Source organism: Rhipicephalus microplus, chromosome X (genome assembly GCF_043290135.1).
Source record: "Rhipicephalus microplus isolate Deutch F79 chromosome X, USDA_Rmic, whole genome shotgun sequence".
Taxonomy (NCBI): domain Eukaryota; kingdom Metazoa; phylum Arthropoda; class Arachnida; order Ixodida; family Ixodidae; genus Rhipicephalus; species Rhipicephalus microplus.
The window spans coordinates 195,190,876-195,212,249 of record NC_134710.1 but is presented as its reverse complement, the minus strand read 5'-3'; the positions used below and the strand labels follow the sequence as shown (position 1 = coordinate 195,212,249).

Sequence of the window (21,374 nt, the reverse complement as noted above, 5' to 3'; positions counted from 1 at the left end):
CGGGAGCAGTCCAAACTCTGGCTGAAGGCTTTGCTGTCGGCGGCTGACACGAGTTGGGCGTGCTTGTCGTGTTGGGCTTGCTTGTCGGCTTGGCAATGGCTTAGGGTTCATGTACCCCGCACCTTCACCAGATGTCACGCAGCAAAGGACGACACAGTTGTCTATAAGGAAAACAAGTTTATTGGAGCGAACCTGTGCTCCCCTAACAACTGAAAGAATACACAGGCGGCGAAGCAGCGACCGGCAAAACGACGGGCACGCTAGTCAGCGTCGGCGATCTAATGTCGCGGCATCGGCTGTGCGGGAATTTATATCCCTCGGCGCGAGGGTTTCTCGAATAGTCGAATTGTATCGAGACCGCCGTGATAGCGTTTGTTCGAAACGCTGTTCGTTCGGAACGCTCGAAGCGCTGTTTGATAGCGTTTGTTCGAAACGCTGTGAAAACAGTGATAGCACAGGCCGGCACAGCCAGGCCGAAAAAGCAAAACACAAATAAACAAACCCAATGCATGGTTCGCGGCAATATGGCATCTCAGCACATCTTCAAGGCCAACTTATTACTTCAATTTGATGGTGTCTACCATTACTGCCTGTTGAACGTTTTTCATTTATGTGACTCCAGGGCGGCTTTAGTTTCTTTTGCAGAATGTACATTGGGATAGTTTGTTACAAATAAAAGTAGTCTTCTTTTTTATACCATATTATTTCGATGCAGTGAGACATTTACAGTTTACGTTGCATTACTAGCACACTGTGGTGAACTGAGTTAGAAGCTGTAGAAGTGGGAGGTTTTTGGAGTGGAATCTGTTCACCTGCAGGCTGTGAAAGCTCAAAATATCTATCAGCTGTATAGTTTTACCATGGCCACTGGGTGAAAAAGAAGTTTTGGCCTGTTGTGTGCCACCGCGGCACCTCAGGCCTAGTTCATCTCGCACCCGCTCTGGTGCCAAAGCTTGTCCCCAAAGAAGCCCTCCCACACACATTGTTAGGGTCGATAGTGACTCTAATCAGGCCGTAAATAATGCGTCGTGTTGTTGTACGTAGCAGGTTGACTACTGAAGTCATTACTAGAAGGGTCTATTACCCCACATATGTGAACAGTTGCTCTAGGAGTGCTGATCTTTTATAGAGTGAATGCTGCTCATTTGACACCCTTAAATAGAAAGTGTCACTGATCCCGTATGCGGAGGAAATCGCCGAGTGGATTCTAAGGGGGACCTAATTCCAAGGGGAACCTAACCTACCGAAACGCACCACAAAAGCATGCACAATTTGAATGTACGTAGATCCTTTTAGTGTACCAGCAACGCTGGTTGTGGCCCAAGGACCGAGTTAAAGCCAGGATTTTACAATACAAACAAAATGTATTCTCCCTTGAGGCAATACAAGAATCACTCAAACTTGCACACACAGCAGGTAATTACAACTCACAAAATCACTTTGAAGGTATTAAAACAGCGGGAACAAACTTACCACGCTAACGATGCAATCTCATTTGTTACAAACTGTACAAGAACACTTAAAGACCTTGAATGTTTTTCACTCTATGTAGTCCACAATTTCGCAAACATTTTTCTGATATTTCTCTAACAAGAAACATTGAAGCAAGCTCCAGCACTAATCGTAATTCTAGCGGCACTCTTCTAAACAGTGCTCCCGCAGCGTCATCACTCGATTCTTTGAGATCAGCTGACAAGACTCGTTCGAACCACTTGAACAGCGTTACTTTTTTGCCGAGTTCACCACCCCGTCCTACCCTCTGTCACATCACGTTTGTATTCTTACCAGTTTCGCAAACATTCAAAGTAATTGTTCAGCGTATAGCACGTACCACGAGGACAGCCACGGGGAAGGGTTTCATCTCGCCTGTTTTTTCGCGGAAAGAGTCGGCCCGAAAGAAGGCCCCACTTCGATGTCTCGAATCCTTCCAATCTGCGCGGATGTTAGGCTGCAGTGTGTGTAGAGGGTAAAAGCGCCTTTTGATACTTTTTTTTTTTGCGTCGTAAAGAGAATGGTTCACACGCTGATTTGATGCTGTCGCCTGGAAGCTGCGGCGCTGCTTCGATTAAGCGCTTGTTTGTGACAAAAAGAAGTGCTCTGTTAAGAATAATATGCCTCCCGACACTGTAGATCGCAGAGAATTACGTGGTACCTTACAATAGCATATTTTCTCCCATTATAGTTGCACAGTGGCACACAAGAGCATCTCGGCATCACACCACTGGAAAAAACTGTCTGCCATGCATGCGCGCACCGAAGAACCATACTGAAGCGCACGAAACACAAGGGAATCTGCCCACACACACGATCACACACAGGAAAGCACACGAACAAGCACCTCACACACAAATCCTCATGCAACCACATTGTAACGTGAAGTGTCAGCTGCTTTGATCACTTGATTTGTAGCGCCCTCCCCAAAAACCTACAGCAACAGTGTCGCAAACCGAGCGCTCAAAAAAGGGCGCGCCGCCAAATTTTCGCGACGAATCGCCGAGAGGTCAACGATAAAAAAAGAAAACAAGCATCCAAAGACTCCCCAGGCGCGCGCCCCTCTCCCCTCGGAAGCGTGGGTTCGCCGACGAACCTCCTCGCATTGGTGGCTGAGCAAGCCCTGGAATTTTCTCGGTGGAAAGGGGCATAGTGATGCCGGGTTGAGTCATCCGTCGCGGACGGCCCCCGTATCGTCTCGCCCTTTCCCTAGCCTTTGCTGCGTATCGTGCTGACGAAATGATGAGAACTTTCTGGAATCTTGCGTGGGAGGTATTTAATCGAGCAGCCGAGGTGAGAGATCAGCAGAAGAAGGAAGTTAACGCCAGAGTGCGTAGAGTATCCCGCCGCGTCTGTCGGTGGAGGTTTTGTCCTTAGTGACAAAGCAAAAGAAGAAGAAAGTATGCGTCAGAGTGCGTAGGGTGTTCCGCCTTGTGGGCGAAGCCTTTTATCTTCCGTGACAAAGGAGGAGAAGAAGAGGATTTCCATCTGAGGGGTGAAGACTCGAGCTACAGGCAAGAGTGTGTGTCCACCGCTATCGAGCGAAGACGCGTGGCAACAGCTGCGTGTGGGAAGCCGACGTGTTTCCGGCGAAGAAGTTTGAAGCTTGGAGAGTGGCCAATTGAAGATGCGAGGTTTCCTGGAAGAGAAACTTCGGGGGCAGCGGAACGACAACAATGCTGGACTTTGAGTGAGTGATTCTCGGAAGAGTATCATTCAGACTTCTGTTCCAAGAACTTTGGACTGAATAAGTTTTCTAACTCTTAAGTCTTTAAGTGTCTTAATTGTTCAATGCATGCGACTGCATTGTAGTGCGTATTGTTGTCTGTGTCCGTTGTTTCGAGTCTGGCTGATTGTACTGTGTAGTACGTTGTTTGATTGGTGACATATTGTATTCAACTATTGTGGAGTGTGCATACTTGTGTATTGTTTTTGATCTGCCATTATTGAGAATATAATTTTGTTTTGTTTATCAACTCTCGGCTCTCACTTGTTCTTTGGGCCACAGCCGGCGTCCGCTGGCGCGCCAAAAAGGACCACTTCTAAATTGTCCACGCTTTCGTGGTGCATTGTCCACGCTTTCGTGGTGCGGTTCGGGGGGCCGATACTTCGGCCCTTGGAATTAGCCCGGCGATCGCCTCCCGAATTAACGGGACTCGTGAGAAAATGTCAACTCAGCCCATTAACAGCGACGCTACATGACAGGCCACTCCTTCTTTTTTTTATCCAGCGGCCGTAGTTGTACTTTCAGCAGAGTTTACCTAGTGAGAGATGCATGACTGGCTTAAGTTCAATAATAATAAATGCGACAAGTTACACTTTTCCAAATTTTCAATGTCAGTTGTCGTGTGCTCCTTACTTGACAAGTGGGAGAGAGTCTAACAATGTTCCAATTCTTCAAGTTTCCTTTTTCTTTTTTTTTTTTCTTTTTTGCAGGCCCTCGTCCTGGGATTCTCTCAAGTGATGTTTTAAATTCATCATACTTGTCTACCATATCTCATATGTGCTCGCCTCGATGGTAAGTGTAATGCACTGAGAGAGTTTATGAACCATCTTTGTAGCACTCTTCAAATGTAGAGAAGCTACAGGCATCTCTAGCAGTTCTGAAATGAATTAATCAGTAAAAGGCATTATTTAGCTCACTTTCTTTCTTGGCCAACTGCAACGAATTTCGATTTGGGCTGAATAAGCTGGGAATACGTAGTATATGTTCAGTAAGCAATGATAATGACCATGAAAAAGCTTGCAATCGCGTATTTCGTTTGTAATCGGTGCTCTAATCGGCAGTTGAAGACAATGCAGAGCTCTAGCGGCGTGCCCAACCAAATAGGACACAAACAGAAATTGCATCAATTGCAGCTCACTACCTCTTGTGAGCAGAACTCCTTGCAGCCGCATCTGTACCTATTCTGTGTGACACCCCTCCACAGGCGCATAATTCAGAGAAGTTAACTCTTACATAGTTCTAAATGCGGCGTCGTAGGCTACGTATAATTAGGCTGGGACCAGCTTTCACGCTTTTCCGAAAAATGTGAAGCTCCAAAAGCTGTGGGTTATCGGAATGCAGGCAGAAAGTATGTGAGGTATCGAAGAGTGTAGTGCTTTATGTGGCACACTTCAGACATGACGAATATAAACGCGAGAGATGTCTCTTCACTGAAATGCTGTATAAACTGAAAAGAATGTTGAATCCTAGTGCAGTGCCTTCAGTATTCAATCATGACAAACACAAACTCTATAGAGACCCGAGTTTGGAGAAGTGCCGGCGACGACATGTATTCATATTTGACAGCTTTATTATAGCGTAACGCCATTCTAAAAACAAAACCAGCGACGGCCCGTGAAATGCTAGACAAGCTGCACCATCTATGATCGCGCTATCAAAGCTCCATAAGCTGATGGGCTCGCTTAGTCAAAGCAGCAAGACTCGACAGAAATGTTTCGTGCTCAGTTCAAAGCAAGTTAAGCACATGAACGTATTATAAGAAAACGGTCTGTGCTATGTTAGGTTCAATGTAAATGTTTTGGACGCATTCAGACAAGTGTTTACAAAAATGCAGGGACTTTTTTGGTAAACGTGGGAGTGGGCTAAACTGAGCATCAGTATTGAAAACAACACTGTCTTATCACCCATGGTTATCAATGCATTGAGGGCAGCTGAAGCTCGTAAGTGAGCAGCATCATTCATTGTGAACCAGGGAGTTCGCCAAGACAGCAAGACAAGACTGCAGGCGCGAAGCGGGCAGCCATTATTTGGATACGCTCTTTAACAAACCTTTATGATAATGTATCCTTCTTTGTGCATGTAACACATACTCCGGTGTGCAGAGCAGACGGTTTTCCTGAATCGGTCGGTCTGTCGAGCTGCTGTCTGCGTTACTTCCAGACAGCTGTACTGGCTTCGTTTTTTCTAGTTTCAGTATAAAAAATTGCGTTGTTGGCATGTTTTTTCTTAGGTAACCACTTACTTCTTGAAGGCGAAATTTGGCAGGTGGCACTGTCTCAAGCTAGACTACCTATAAATCACGTTTTTGAGGTGTTCTAACTTTTTACTTGTTCTAACTTCTAAAAGGACTTCGAATGCTTCAGCTTCAGCACTAAGACATACTAAAATTACTTTCATCTTAAGTTCTTAACCCATTCAGTGTTACTGTTGTACAAGTATGTTCTGCAATATAAACAAAAAGTGAGAATTGAATTCAGTTTGCTGAGCACTATGAAATGTAAAATACATGATATTTGAAGAACTGAAGACCCTAGCTAATACTAGCAAAGTCTTACATAGCTGTTGTATGTGTTAAAAGCTTAAAGGAGTCAAGAGTCCACTTAACTAATAAGATTTTTGTATTCTTATTGCATATAAAGCTATCCATAGCAATGTTACTAGAATAAACCCAATTTCAAAGCTTCGTATCTCTGCCAGCAGACGAGGGTCAGCAAACGACGGTCACGAGAACTAGCGGCGCTGCAATTAGATTTTGCGCTCCTTTCGGCATATTGTCTGCTAGGGCGTCGTACCGTGGTGGACTGCTGCATTGTTGCTTGCGGCGGCTTTCTTGTTGTACTATTGTCAAACTTAACTATTCATCATGCTTCCAGTCTACCTTATAAACCGGACTATAGGTCGAGTGGGAATATAGGTCGACCCCCAAGTTCAGGTTACCGAAAAAGAAAGGAAAACAACCCAAACCTGCCGAACCACATTTATTTGCGAATTGGCCGCACCGCACCCCGATCGTCGGAGCTCCCCTCAACCACCATCGCAACTGCTATTCGTCCGAGGAAGCACCACTGTCTTCTGAAGACGAGAAAGTTTGTTGCTGGCCGCCTCCCACAGTGCGTCGTCTAAGTGCCATCCAGCGAGTTGCTGATGCAACATTTCTTGAAAGCATTTTCCACCGTGGAATCCGGCAAGGAACGCCAGGCGGAAAGCACCCACAAACAGTCGCAATCGGAGGCCTCTGTAGGCGGCCCGTCGGTGTCTTGGGGTTGTCGCGGACATCCACTCTTGGTATTCCAGCCGCACTCGGTCCTTGAACGGCTTGTTTAGCACAACGTCGAGCGGCTGGAGTGTTGACGTCTTACCACCTGGTATGACGGTGAGGTCCGTTTTCCCGTTGCCGAGTGCGCGTTTCACTGCGCCGGTTAAGTGGCCTCGAAACGCATCCAACACCAGCATGTTGCGAAGATGCAGCAGTGCACCTGGCCGATGGTTCCACACCACTCTTATCCATTCGAGCATCATGGCGTCGTCCATGTATCCCTTTTTGTTTGTGCGAACGACAACACTGGGCGGGAACACTTCCTTTGGCATTGTCTTGCGTTTGAAAATGATGAAGGGTGGAAGCTTTCTTCCATGTGCCGTGCATGCCAGCATGACGGTGAAGTGCGAGTGCTCATTGCCAGTGGACAACAGCTTCACATCCTTGGCGCCGCGCTGCCTGATCGTGGTCGACGAAGGCATGTCAAACCACATGGGGGTCTCATCGGCGTTGCTAGTCTGCCCCATCATGTAGTCGTTTTGCACCCAAGGCCGGTTCACGAAGCACTGAAAGTTTATGAGCTTGTCCTCGAACTCCTCCGGCAACTTTTGACAGATGGATGTGCGCCCCAGAGAGAAAATCCTTTGAGTTGCATAAATCGACGCACCCAAGAGTTTGGTGCCCGAAACTCATCTCTTGTGAGCCCAGCTTCTCGAGCGAGTTCCACGGCTTTTTTGCGAATGGTATCCACGGTCACTGGCAGCGAGTGTGCACGAACTCCTGCACAAAGTCTGCAAGCTTATCCTCCAGCTGCGGATGGATGGCACTTCATCCACGAAATGACATTTTTCGAGGATTGCACATCTGCAGCTTCCCTTTCTGTGCCCTCCAATAGCGCACGCTTTTTTCTGATACACCAAAGCGGCGCTGAGCAGCCATATTCTCGTTCGCCTCTGCGAACTCAACAACATCTAGTTTAAATGCAGCTGAGTACTGCCTCCTCGCACCGCTACTCGTATTCAGTGAATGAAAAAAAAAAAGACCACTAAAAATGCTGCGCAGTATCAGGCAGAGCGAAAACTCAGAACAGATCGGAAGCAAATTATGAACACAAAAAAAAAAACAGACGGAGAAAAAAAACGGCCTGCGATTGGATTTAGATGTGGATATGGCTCCATCCGACTTCTCAAGCACATGCAAGCCACATGTTGCCACACAGCGGTGCACTTTCGGCTAAACACCGCTGTATAAGATGAGGGGCGACTTTAGCTTATTATTTTATTGAAAATATCTCGACTTATATTTCGGTTTATATGGTACATTTTCGCGTCGCATTTGTGGACTGCTTATGTGGATACACCAAGGTCGCCTTTATAGATTGGCCTGGATGCGTTGCTCATTGAAAGTTGGATGAGAATCGATTTCCTGCTTATATTTGAGCTGTCTGCATTGCGTTTAGCCTCAAAGTACGGGAGGTTTTACGTAAATGAGCGTTTTCAGCATAGTTTTTTATAAGGACTGCTATCATTTTAACCAGAGCTGTATTTCCTAGACGAAAAATGGCCCAAAACGTCTTTAAAAGCCTCAAACAAGTTGACTTACTGGAATACAAAAATGCTCTAGAAAAACAGTACTCATGTTTTCTACTGGTTACAAAAAAGATGTTCTCAAAAAAACAGTACTCATGCTTTGCGCTATTCACCAGACAAGTCTTCGCGACTGCTATCAATCGTGAGCAGAGTTCAAAATGTTACAGCAACTTCACCTTCTTTCTTGCATTTTCTACGTTTTCAGAAAGCTCTCAATTGGTTTTTTTGCAAAAAAAAAAAGAAAAATAAAGGATATTCTCTTCACAGTATGAAACATTACTACTCTAACCATCACGTTCTCATCATGAGCGGTATAACTCAAAAGGTGCAGTGGCGACCGCTCCAACTTTTCAAGCACAATCCCAAAGAGGTCACCAGCTATGGGTCTTTCGTGAAATGCCCCTACACAGCTTTCTCAATTGCTTTTAATGTAGAAAGAAGGCCGCCTAAGGGATGGTGTTAGCAGCCTTATGATGTAAGTGCACTTTCGTGTAGTTTGGGTGCGGTTTTACAACGGGTACTTGTGAGAGATGCTAGGCACTCTTTGCATGTTGTCACTTATTCAATTCTTATTCCTATTCATGTTGTCACTTATTCAATACTTATTCTGCGAACGTACCCACGGATGTAGTATATTCACATTGTGTTACTGGTGAACTATGCTGCCCCGGGAAGAAGTGGCACCTACATGTGCGACACCCCGTTACCTGCTACAAGGTTGAGAAAAATGAGAACACTGTAATTGAGAAAAATATCTGCTGCTGTAATATGAAGCAAATGTAACAAAACAGGGTCACTGGTAAAAAATGGCCACTTAGATATTGTGTTGGTTGGGAAATGCATATTAAAGAAAAATACCCACTGCTTTGAAGGCAGCGCGACAGTTGACAATTGATCGAATGGCACTGCGATGCAACTCTCTAAGTATTGAGAGCGTTGTTCGTCGCGTGCCTTTCATCTTTCTGTTCTATTTCTGGTGGCTCCTCCAAACTGGGAACTGGCCATTAGAGGGGCACCATGTATTTTGGGGGGAGATTGGTACCTTGGTTGTGAACATTTTAGCTTCAATACATGGGTTGGAATTGCTGGGAACAAGCGCGGATAGGTACCGGGTGCAAGCTCCCTCTTTCCTTATGAGATCAAAACTTCTTGTCCTGAAAAACATGATAGTAGTGGGTTACCATGTCGTTATTCTCAAATTGAGTGTCATAGACCTTGTTTTTGGCAGTGAGCTTTCTATCTTTGCAACGCAAGGCTTGCTCCCATCTTTTGAATTGCATCGGACTATTTTGGAGGTTCGTCGCGGTCAACATCAATTAGTTTATACCCCAATCAAAACAAATTACAGCATACAAATGATTTACTTCTCCATGCCAGATTTAAAAACTTGGCTATAGTAACATGCTGTCAACTTGTTTCACTTGTCTGCTCACTTTCCTGTGGTATTTTTATTGGAGGTTACAACTACCTTTCAGTATGTGCCTTGATCATGCCCTCAAATTATGTTGTCAAATAAACGACTGTCTCTTCACCTATACTTATAATTATAATATTTATTCACTGTATATTATTTGAACGCGATAGCGTTAAAGAGCTTGTTTGACAGACAATGTGATGTCGGCGTCTCCGGTTGTGAGCGAGAAAACATAATCCTGTCCGTGACAAAAAAAACATCATCAGGACACGTGCCATAAGATAAATAACAAGGAACTTCAATATGAGTATGAATCAAACCGAGACTCTCTGCATGGCAATCAGGTGTTCTACCACACAGGCGCACCAATGGTCGAAACTGATTCGAACAAAAAAAAAACAATATGAATGTCATGTAGTAGAAGTTTTCATTGATATTGTGTCCAACTAAAAAGAAGCGTTATGTTTACACTTCTTTGGTTTATGTAGTAGAAGGAATCTCTTTAACGCACGTAATATTTAGTGGTAGGAGCGTAGAACTGTACCAGGCGTCAAAACATGGGAAATGCGCAATGAGTCGGTGTTTTAAAGGCCCACCCACTACAGAGCGCTCAAACATGTGTTCGCATGTTGCCTTACGCACGCATAGAGAGCCCTTCGCGGATTGCCGTAGCTGGCACTTAACAACTGTACTTTAAACACACATTCTACAATAGTTTGAAAAGCCTAGTGTTACACATACAGTCGTTCATTCCGTCACGGCATGGTTGAGGCTTACACCGAGACTGAAGCTAGGCTAGTAATTGAGAAGGTAATTCGCACAGGGCGCGGTTATGCTATCGCGGTTTACTCTTGAAGGCGAAGCTCACGCGTCGTCCAAGTTTTCTAATTGCTGTGCTTGTAACTGTTGTGTAATTATTTTACACACCATACACTTATATTCAGCCGTGTCACCTCTGCAATATCTGCCGATTGCTGCCGAATGTAATAATAATAATAATAATAATAATAATAATAATAATAATAATAATAGTAAGAAGAAGAAGGAGAAGGTTGGAACGGAACGATCATTTTCATTTGCACCACAATATGTACTCTCGGATAACGTGCAAGGCTAGAGAGGAAATTTTCTTGTGATTGTCCGTCTGCTAGCCCATCATAGCAGGGCAAAAGAGACCGGGGGCTATATCTATGAGCTTCTCAAGCTGCTTATAGCAGCTTTTATCTTGGCCCCTGCCACTGTGTAACCATGTTTGCAAAAAAAAAAAATGAATAAACAAACATACAAACAAACAAGTTGCGTGAAGCGGAGTCATTGTGGTCGTCGCTGTTGGAGCCCAACGCAAAGCAAGTCGGGGTACCTCGCTGTAGATAAATCTGCTCCTTGGTATGCTTCATACATGACAAACGTGTTTTCGTACAAAAAACTATGCCGTGTCAAGAACAACCCAAGAAGTGATGTGTGAATACAGCGCACTATTCATGGTAACCGCTCACGATCACCACTGCCAATCACAACACGCGTGCCCCGGGCCGCGGGAGCGAAATCGAACTGCAGTGTCACTAGTTCTCGCAACTGCCACCCAGCCCACCTCTCCGGAGGAGCTTTTAAACTGAGTTTATTCTAGTAACATTAAATAATAGTACGTATTTAGGGACCATTGCTATAGCAAAAATATTTTTTCTTGGGATGCTGCTTTGCATCCTTGAAAAACCTTTAGAGAGATCCTAAACCATTCCTCATGGTTGGTGAAAAAACTTACAGCAAAGAGCAAACTCTGCTGTGAAAATCTAAGCCACATCTTGCAGTCGTGCAGAACAAGAACAGTGCACAAGAGGAGCTTGAAATTGCCACTTAATCAAGCACACTTTCCTTATGCAGAGGCTCATACACCTATCAAAGGTCTACTAGTGACTGATAGCTGTCATAAATTAAGGGCAGCGTTTGAATCATACGCACTTCTTGCCATAGAGTGTTGTGGGCTAGATTCGATAGTGTGCAAAATTGCACAGTAGCAACGCTAGCGCACACCAAAATAAGGCCAGGCAAGAGCAATCACGTTTGATAATGTGCGGCTCAAGGTCATGGCCCACGACGGGGGCTGCACCCTTTCTCCTATCTTCTCTTGCCCTAATGCATATGATAGATCTCTAACTCTGCTTGCACTTAACGGCTTCAAAAAATTTTTGCACTGATCAAGTCATGAAATATTGAGCCCCAATACTGAGGCCAATTAATCATTGCTTGGAAAACTAGTTGAGAGCCCCTTTAAGGGCGATTTCAAACTACTTGAAAACTAGGCTTGTGCGAATATTATGATATTTGAATGTGCTTCAAATCTACTTTAAATTATTGGAAATTTCAAAGTATTTAAAATGAGTGAATGGGTGTATATTAGTCCACATGTAACTTCCAGTAAAGATTGTTTCACTGCAATATAGATATGCTAAGCCATGCAAACATTTATTCAAGGGTATACACAATTTTATTTTCGACTCAAGGGCACCGCCATTTTGGACTGATAAGCGTTTCTTTTGGAGGTTTTTATGTCACAATATCAAATGATCGGGGTCATGAAACGTTGAATGTGCCAGCAAAGTGATTTCATGAGTGCGAGTTCACCGTAGCTCTGTTTGTTTATTTGATATGAATAAACTGCAACGTTATTAGTCCAAGATGGCGGCATTTGAGCGTGTTTGAAACAGGGTGTATATTAGTCCACATGTTGTTTTTTGTAAAGGTGGTATCACTGCAGTGGAGGCATGCATAACCATGAAAATACCTACTCATGGGAAATCCGCACTGCTGCGAAGCTCCATGCCAAAGTTAAATGAACATAGTATCATCACATCCATCATTTTTTAAGTTTAAAAGCATGTTGTACCGGCTTATATGTTGTATGTTATATGATATGCTGGCTTATATGTGAGTCAATGGTAAATTTTGAAATGTAATATATTGCTACATGCATGTTGACATTTCGTCCCACGATGTGTGTGTGTGTGCCTGACGAAGAGGAGGAAGAGTGGGCTCCGCTCGGTGTCTGGCGAACCGATCACGCCGTTGCTGCTGGTTTGAAATATATTTCATCCACAGCCTCGTCGATACGGCGTCCCTTCTCTTCCGTAACATATTTAGTGGAGGTGGAACATTCCCCGTCCTCACCATGAAGCTTCTCAGTGGCCGCACCGTCTAGTCTCCGGCCATGGCTTCCAATGATAACAACCTGTCACCGCCTTCAGCTGGAGTGCCAGCTACTACGTACATTGCGATGTTCCACCCTTGTGATCTCGGTACGTTCTCCGCCCAGCCTGGTCTTGACGTTGACAACTGTCTCTGCATGTACGAGTGCGTTAGCCTGTCTCACCGATGAGACCCTACCATGATGCTCGCCAACGTAATCTTTTACTTGGATGGCACCCCGCGTGTATGGTTTGACACTCATGAGGCCGAGCTCACCAGCTGGGACATCTTCAAAGGATGACTACGCGACATCTTTGGGGACCCGTCTTGTCGATAAATGGCCACACGACAAGAACTCGCCACCCGTGTGCAGTCATCAACCGAGTCGTATGTATCGTACGTACAGGACGTGCTCACGTTGTGCCGCAAAGTGGACGAGCAAATGACCGAGAGCGACAAGGTGGGCCACATACTCAAGGGCATCGCGGACGACGCTTTCAACTTGCTCGTGTACAACAACGTCATGACCGTCGATCTCATAATTAAGGAATGCCACCACTTCGAAATGGCCAAAAATCGCCGAGTTCTGCCTCAATTTTCGCGGCTCCTAAACACTGCTGTCAAGTCAGCCTGTACCGATCTCGGTGCCACACCACCCTTGCACGAGAATGTTACACGCATCGTTCGGTGCCAGCTTGAGGTGGCTTGTCCGGCGCGGTTTCATCCACTTTCATTCGACCAGAGCACCGTGCAAACACCTCCGGCAGTGTCAGTTATTCAGGCAGTCATGCAGCAAGAAATTGCTAACCTTGGTCTTCCTGTCGCCTGCTCCGTCTCCCGACCAGACTACAGAGTGATGCCAATTAGTGCACCACGCCATGACCCATACTTTCTGCCCAGATCCCGCAATCGAACTGAATGGAGAAGAGCAGACGACAAGCCAATCTGCCTCCACTGTCACCGAGTTGGCCATGTCTCCCGTTACTGCCACAGCACTTGGACCAATTTTCAGACTTGGACCGTTAGACTTGGACCGCAGACTTGGACCGTTAGAGCCAGTTTTCTTCTCCTCAGCAACACACGGACCCCCGTCGGTATTCGCCCAGCTGGAGTACCCTGCTTCTGACGCACCTAACAGCTGCTCTACCGCTCGTTCATCGTCACCACAACGCCGCCGTTCTCCGTCGCCCCAATCCCGCTGCTATCCATCGCTGACTAACTATGGATCTTCACGGATGGATAACTACAGATTATGCAGCTCCTGGAGGTAGTGCTGCATCAAGGACGACTGACCCAAATCTTCTGTTGACGCTCCCTACTAATAATAACTTGCTGGAAGTGCATGTGGACGGTCTTTCTTTGACGGCTTTAGTTGACACTGGAGCTCAGGTGTCTATAATGAGTGCTCGTCTCTGTCGCCGCCTCAAAAAAGTACTCACGCCTGCCGCAACACAAGCCGTTCGTGTCGCCGATGGTGGAACTGTAACCGTCATTGGAATCTGTACCGCTCGTATTAGCCTTGCCAGCTGCCATGCTCCTGTTTTATTTACCGTGCTCGACAATTGCCCTCATGACCTCATCTTTGGGATGAACTTCTTATCAACGCATTCTGCCCTAATCGACTGCTCCGACGGCACTCTCTGTTTAGAACTTCCTCTTCTTCCAGATTCTCACCCTGAGCTGCCGAAAAGCCTCTGTACCACAGACTTCAGTCAGATACCGCCAAAAGCCCTCAAATTCATTGAATTGGCAACAAGTTCACCCATTGTTGATGGTGATTATGTCGTCACGCCTATTCCTGATGTTCTCCTGGCGCGCGACATTACTGTGCCACACTCCGTCTTAACCATGGCCTCTAACCGAACATGTCTGCCCATTGTCAATTTCGGTTTCACGCAGCAAGTACTACCACACGGAATTTCAGTCGCCGCACTTCGACCCTTAATAGGCGCCCACGTCACCGCTTTTGTGGCAGACACCTGCTCCGATCTTCCATGTCGCCCACAGGATGCCACATCTCTCGATGAAGCCTTGCGCCCCATGATCGACCCGAAACTCAAACCTGAGCAATCCGACGCCCTATTCCGCCTTCTGGCTTCCTACCGCGACATATTTGAAATCAACAGCGGTCCACTCGGTCAGACTTCCCTCGTGAAGCACTGCATTAATACAGCTGATTCTCCTCCCATGCATCGCCAACCATACTGGGTGTCTGCCACAGAGCATAAGGTAATTCAAGAAGAAGTCAACAAGATGCTGGCCAAAGGAATTATTGAACCCTCCTCAAGCCCTTAGGCATCTCCTGTTGTGCTCGTTAAAAAGAAAGATGACACGTGGCACTTCTTCGTTGCTTACTGCCATCTTAATCAAATCACCAAAAAGGTCGTTTATCCTTTGCCCCAAATTGATGACGCCCTCGATTGTCTTCACGGCGTGCGATACTTTTCTTCAATTGACCTACGTTCTGGCCATTGACAAATTGCGGTGGACGAGAAAGACCAAGAAAAGACTGCATTTGTAATTCCCGACGACCTATACCAATGCAAGGTGATGCCGTTTGGGCTATGCAATGCCCGAGCCACGGTTGAGCGTATGATGGACTCGCTATTACAAGGGTTCAAGTGGTCAACGTGCCTGTGCTACCTGGATGATGTCCTTGTATATTCGCCTGCATTCGAGGCACACCTCTAGCGTTTGTCAGCGGTTCTCGACACCTTCCGCACTGCAGGCCTTCAACTGAACTCATCAAAATGTCACTTCGGCCACCAGCAGATTGCGGTGCTGGGCCACCTTGTCGACGCATAAGATGTGCAGCCTGGCCCGGAGAAAATTCGTGCCGTCACGAGCTTTCCTGTACCCCAGTCTGTCGAGGATGCCTGGAGCTTTGTGGGACTTTGTTCCTATTTTAAAAGGTTCGTGAAAGATTTTGCAATGATCGCTCGACCACTCACTGACCTTCTGAAGAAAGACGTGACTTTTACGTGGGGTTCCGCTTAAGCTGCCGCTTTTTCTCACCTCCTCACCCTCCTCACCACTCCACCTATATTGGCCCGCTTTGACCCGTCCACTCCGACAGAAGTTTAAACCAATGCGAGTGGTCACGGGATTGGAGCCGTCCTAGCCCAATGCCAGCAGGGACACGACTGAGTTATCGCCTACGCTAGCCACCTTCTCACAGCTGCCGAGCGCATACGAATTTCTCTGTAATAACGGACCACCATGTGCTATGTTGGCTTTCGTCACTGAAGGATCCTAGTGGCCGGCTTGGGTGCTGGGCTGTGTGACTGCAAGGATATACCTGTACAGTCACGTACAAGTCGGGACACCTACATCAGGAGGCAGACTGCCTCTCCCGCTACCCGGTCGATGAATTGAGCACCATCCCTGACACCGACACTGATACTTGCGTCTTCTCCGTTTCGCAACTGACCCGCATTGGTGACGAGCTATGCGGGTCACCAATGCCATGATGCATCCTTGCGTGCTATAATCGAACATCTCGAATCACCATTTTCCGACAGGTCCCATCGCTCATTCGTCCTCCTCGATGTTGTCCTATACCGCCAGATCTTTTACCCAGATGGACCAGCCCAGCTGCTTGTCATTCCAAAACATCTCCGCTCGGCAGTTCTCCACGAACTCCATGACCTTCCAACTGCCGGTCACGTTGGTGTGCCACGCACTTACGACCGGATTCGCCAACACTTCTTTTGGCCAGGGCTTTCACGTTCAGTCAGAAGATACGTTGCGGCTTGTGATAAATGTCAGCGCCGCAAAACACCATCGACGCTTCCCGCCGGGCACTTTCAACCACTTGACATTTTGTCAGAACCTTTCTTCCGCGTTGTCTTGAACCTCCTGGGCCCTTTTCCCTTTTCTTCTTCTAGCAACAGGTGGATAGCTGTGGCCACAGACTACTCCACGAGCTACGCCATCACACGAGCACTTCCAACAAGCTATGCCACAGATGTCGCCACCTTCCTCCTCAAGGACGTGATCTTCCAACATGGAGCTCCACGCCAGCTGCTTACAGACCGTGGCCGTACCTTTCTATCAAAGGTCATAGTCGATATCCTTCAGTCATGTGAAACGAGGTACAAGCTCACTACGTCGTACCATCCACAGACAAATGGACTCGCGGAGCATCTGAATCGAACACTTACTACAGACATGCTTGCGAAATATGTTTCTTCCAATCACTCTGACTGGGACCTTGCTTTGCCATACGTGACATTTGCATATAATTCTTCTCGTCATGACACTGCCGCTTACTCCCTATTTTTTCTGTTGTTCGGCCGAGAACCTACATTACCCCTAGATACAGTCATTCTGTCTACGGCGACACCGACCAGCGAATATGCCCTTGGCGCTATCACTCGGGCTGCCCACGCACGCGACATCGCCCGCACTCGCTTTCTGGCCTCTCAAGAGAACCAGCGGTGTTTGTACGATCAACGGCACCGCGACGTGCACTTGTTACCCGGTTCATTGGCGCTGCTGTGGTCCCCGACCCGTCAAGTCGGCTTGTCGGAAAAACTTCTTTCCCACTACACAGGTCCATATCAAGTCCTTTGTGAGGTTACTCCTGTGACATACGGAATTGCCCCTGCTGCCTCATCGCCTTCAACTGCTCCACAGACCACCGATATCGTACATGTGGCACGCTTGAAGCCTTACCACTCTCCCGCTGATGTTGACATCTAGATGCGCCGAGACGGCGCTTCTGCCACCGGGGATTATGCTACATGCATGTTGACATTTTGTCGGACGATGCACGTATGTGCCTGACGAAGAGGACGAAGAGTGGGCTCCGCTTGGTGTCTGGTGAACCGGTCACGTCGCTGATGCTAGTTTGAAATATATTTCATCCACAACCTCGTCGATACGGTATCCCTTCGCTTCCATAACAATATTTTACAAGTTATCACTTGCATTGTAGAAAGTAAAATGCTTCTACTGTTGGAAGTTATTTTCTCTTCCTTTGAACCAGAAATGATAGCATTTGCGCAAGCCCTGTTTCAGTGTTTCAAAATATTGTGCAGATTGGTAAAGTCGTAACAAATATGCCCATTTTTTTGTATTTGATATACTATATACTATTTGAATTTGATTAGAAATTATTTAAACCAAATCACAATTCGCTTTTAATTTCCTTTGGACTTAAAGTTCACTATTCACACAATATTTTTAAAAATCCTTCAGTTCTTTTTTTTTGAAACCTGTGTGAAAAATCCTGTGTAATGTTTTTGCTTATTAGCGAAAGCTGTTATAAAATCACAAACTCTACGCAGGGTTCATGTCAGGTTATCAATCTCGTTAACATGTCTAATAAAGTGTTTTAGAACAGTGAAATAACAACCAGGCCAGTTTTTAAACAAAGTTTCCAAATATATACAAAATGTTTGAAGGTTACTTGGCAGCTTTCAGTCTAAAAATTTACAACCATCGCTCAGTCACCATAGATCACTACCATAGTTGTTAAATATTATGTGACACATAGTGAAATATTGAAGCCTTGTGTTGGTCCTTCCTAAAACTTCTTTCAAGAGAAAAAAAATTTACAGCATAATCTTATATGACTGAGTTCACCTTAATACTTAAGTGCACATTTTGGAAAACAAACATGTGTAATAAAAGTTAACAGAAAGAAGTTATGAACACATCTGAGCTAAAGTCTGATTAAGAGGCATCGATGCCCGAGTCATCACTGCTTGGAAAGACTAAAAAAGATCGCTTTTAAACAATGTATGAACCAAGTAGAACTGTTTCATTCTGCTTTATTTTGTGTGTGCAGTCTTGGTAGTTGCCAACACAATCTCTCCACCTATATGCATTAACCTTTGAGTCCACATGCTCTTTAATCACTGATATGGCTCTGCATTTTGAGAAGGGCAGCGTTGTAGATGTGTGTGTGTGTGTGTGTGTTGTTTTTTAATTACATAGTGTTGAAAATATCATTCATCAGTGACCAATTTGTAGCAGCACAATATTAAAAAGTAGGTCTCTAACCTATTCCTACATAATCGCTAGCTTTATCTCTGCCAGTAAGACATGAAAATCTGGACTAGAAATGATGCTTAATGGGGTATTTATTACAAGTGAGTATGCTGCATGTGCTTGAATGTATTGGCAATAGAAAAATATATTATTGCATTAGGATGCAGTATGGCACCTTTTGTCCTTGTCCTGTTTTGCGCACACCAACTTAATGAGCAAAAAAAGAAATAACAGCTGGCCCAAACTACTATTCTTCTAAGAATGGCTCTACTGCTGTTCTGTAGGCATGTGGCCAGCATACACAGTGTCACATGCAACCCTAAACAATAGAATAAAAATATTTGATATCCACTCCATCTCTTTGTCATGATGGAATGCTAGTGCCACTTTTGTTTGTTTGTTTGTTTGTTTGTTTGTATTGTATATTTGCGATGCTCTGTGCACTGAAAGATTAAAGCATGGTGCAGCCATAACTATCCAGTTTAAAAAATTTTCTGACAATAAAAATATATGTATATACTTGCCAGAACAAGAGAACAAGTCTTTATTGATTGATTGATTTGTGGGGTTTAACGTCCCAAAACCATCATTTGATTATGAGAGACGCCGTAGTGGAGGGCTCCGGAAATTTCGACCACCTGGGGTTCTTTAACGTGCTCCCAAATCTGAGTACACGGGCCTACAACATTTCCGCCTCCATCGGAAATGCAGCTGCCGCAGCCGGGAATCGAACCCGCGACCTGCGGGTCAGCAGCCGAGTACCTTAGCCACTAGAAAGTCTTTAATACCAAAATTATAAAATTCTAAATTAATTTTTTTTGCAAGAGCACATTAAAGCTTTTCAAAAATCACGTTTGTCCCACTACCGTCCTAAATTTTATCCTTAACCAAGCAAGGGCCCCCATTTCTCCAACTTTCTTTGGATTATCTTAAGGCTTCGGGGCGTATGCTCAAAATTTTATGGTGGCCCTTGAGGCTTTTCATAAAGCAATTGTATTTTAACTGCTTTTGTGACACTGAGCACCTGTAATGAACATAATGTAGCACCATATTTGTGAGGAAATAAAGGGAACTTGGTGCCCACTTGATCAACATTTGCTTATACAGGATATTTTTGCTTTTAGACGATACATTCTTTATAAAACTCCAATGACGGTAAGACTTCTGTAGTTTCCGCACATGAACTCCATGTTGAGGTGGAAATGCTTTGCTGCAGTTGAAGTGACACTGTTGTGAATAATTAAGAAGAACCCATTAGTTATCTCTTCATTTATTAACTTGAGAGTAGGTGTTTATATTACAAAGTTATAGTGTATGCCAATTTATGGCATGCTCATTTTTAGAAAGCACAAACATTGCATGTAGTTCAAGATATTCGTCATCGAATTTTGAAAGGCAATATCGAAACCGATCATCGCGCCCGGCGAGCACGAAGTGCGACCGTTCTGCTGCGTCAGGCTGGAACTACCCATGCAAGGTAGTGAAAAAATTTGAATCAAGGCTAGAACTACCCATGACAAGGTAGTGAAAAAATTTGAATCAAGGCGCGCCGCGGCCGTTCGTTTTTGTAAAATCTGCTAGTCGTTTCACTTTTGTGCCAAATCGCCTTTTCCGTCTAGGGTTCGGTGCTTATTCATTATTACTCTAACTGTAAGAAAATAATGATATCAACGTTTTCTTTGTCTGGGAAGCATAAAACTCCAGAGCAGCCACTGTGGCAGTTCTTTTTGCATTTTTTCGCGGCTTCTAATAATAGTTTAGGAAATAAACAGATTAGCACCACCAATCGTATGCAGATATTGAGCTGTCTACTTGTGGATTTCAGTATGCTTGCCGATTTTTTTGGTGAGACTGTGCTTCGACGCGCCTTTATTCAAATTTTGTTACTTCCCTGTCACGGGTCGTTCGGGCAATATGCCATGCTTTGTGCATGCCAGCCAGGGCAGCCAACTTGAGGGAAATTCCTTGGAATAAGATGCGTGTGGGGAAATAAGGAAACTTTGCCATTTCAAGGGAAATTTAGCATGTTCCTTCTCATTTAATTTTCAAAATAAATGTTGACATTTTTATGGCAACCTTTTGCACGTAAGTGAACACTAGTGCTCTTTTTTTTTTCTAATACTGTCATATATTGAGTGCAATCATTAGTTTCTTAAATGTTCAGAGTCACTCCCATGATCCCACTGTGTGAGTTGGTGGGTGATGGTTCGAAGTGTTGCGCTGCGGAAAGCACACGATTACCTGTATGTTTTCGTAAGTCACATTACACTCGCATTTAATGCGTATATTTCATCTCCATATTAGATGCTTTAGCCAGCACTGCTGATTTGCTGGATGGAAAATATGTGTAATATTGTCCGTATAGAAAAGAAGTGTGAAACCACTTTCATTGACAACTTTCTGATTGATGACTAGACAGGTGTAGGGGAACATTGGCGTGGATAAGTCAGCAAGGATTATCTGACGCGCTAATATTTTAGGCTGACGGTCTGATTGTGCAACCTTTTCGTGAGTGCAAACTTCGTGTTCATTGCCAAAGACAGGGAACTGAAGTATGCAGGCGAGAGTGTAACTGTTCAAACTTCTGAACGAGGTGGTGCAAGCTGACGTAATTCTATTAATACTTTCGTTGAAATAATACACTGTTATTAAAATTACTCTAAGCAAGTATTTGTCAGTAAAAATAACGCTTAAGCAACAGAAGTGCCAGTTACACTA

General features: G+C 45.1%; 1 protein-coding gene across 2 annotated transcripts in view; it reads left to right on the top strand.

Annotated features, from left to right (window-relative positions):
* vir (VIR_N domain-containing protein) overlaps nt 1–21,374 on the top strand; it is a 431,173-nt gene that overhangs the window by 409,037 nt on the left and 762 nt on the right. For both annotated transcript variants that reach the window (XR_012887826.1, XM_075881178.1), the window contains exon 48: nt 3,928–4,009. Coding sequence is in view for 1 of the 2 variants with exons in the window: in XM_075881178.1 (XP_075737293.1) it covers nt 3,928–4,009 (82 nt within the window). In the remaining variant the exon portion in view is untranslated. The remainder of the gene's footprint in view (nt 1–3,927; nt 4,010–21,374) is intronic.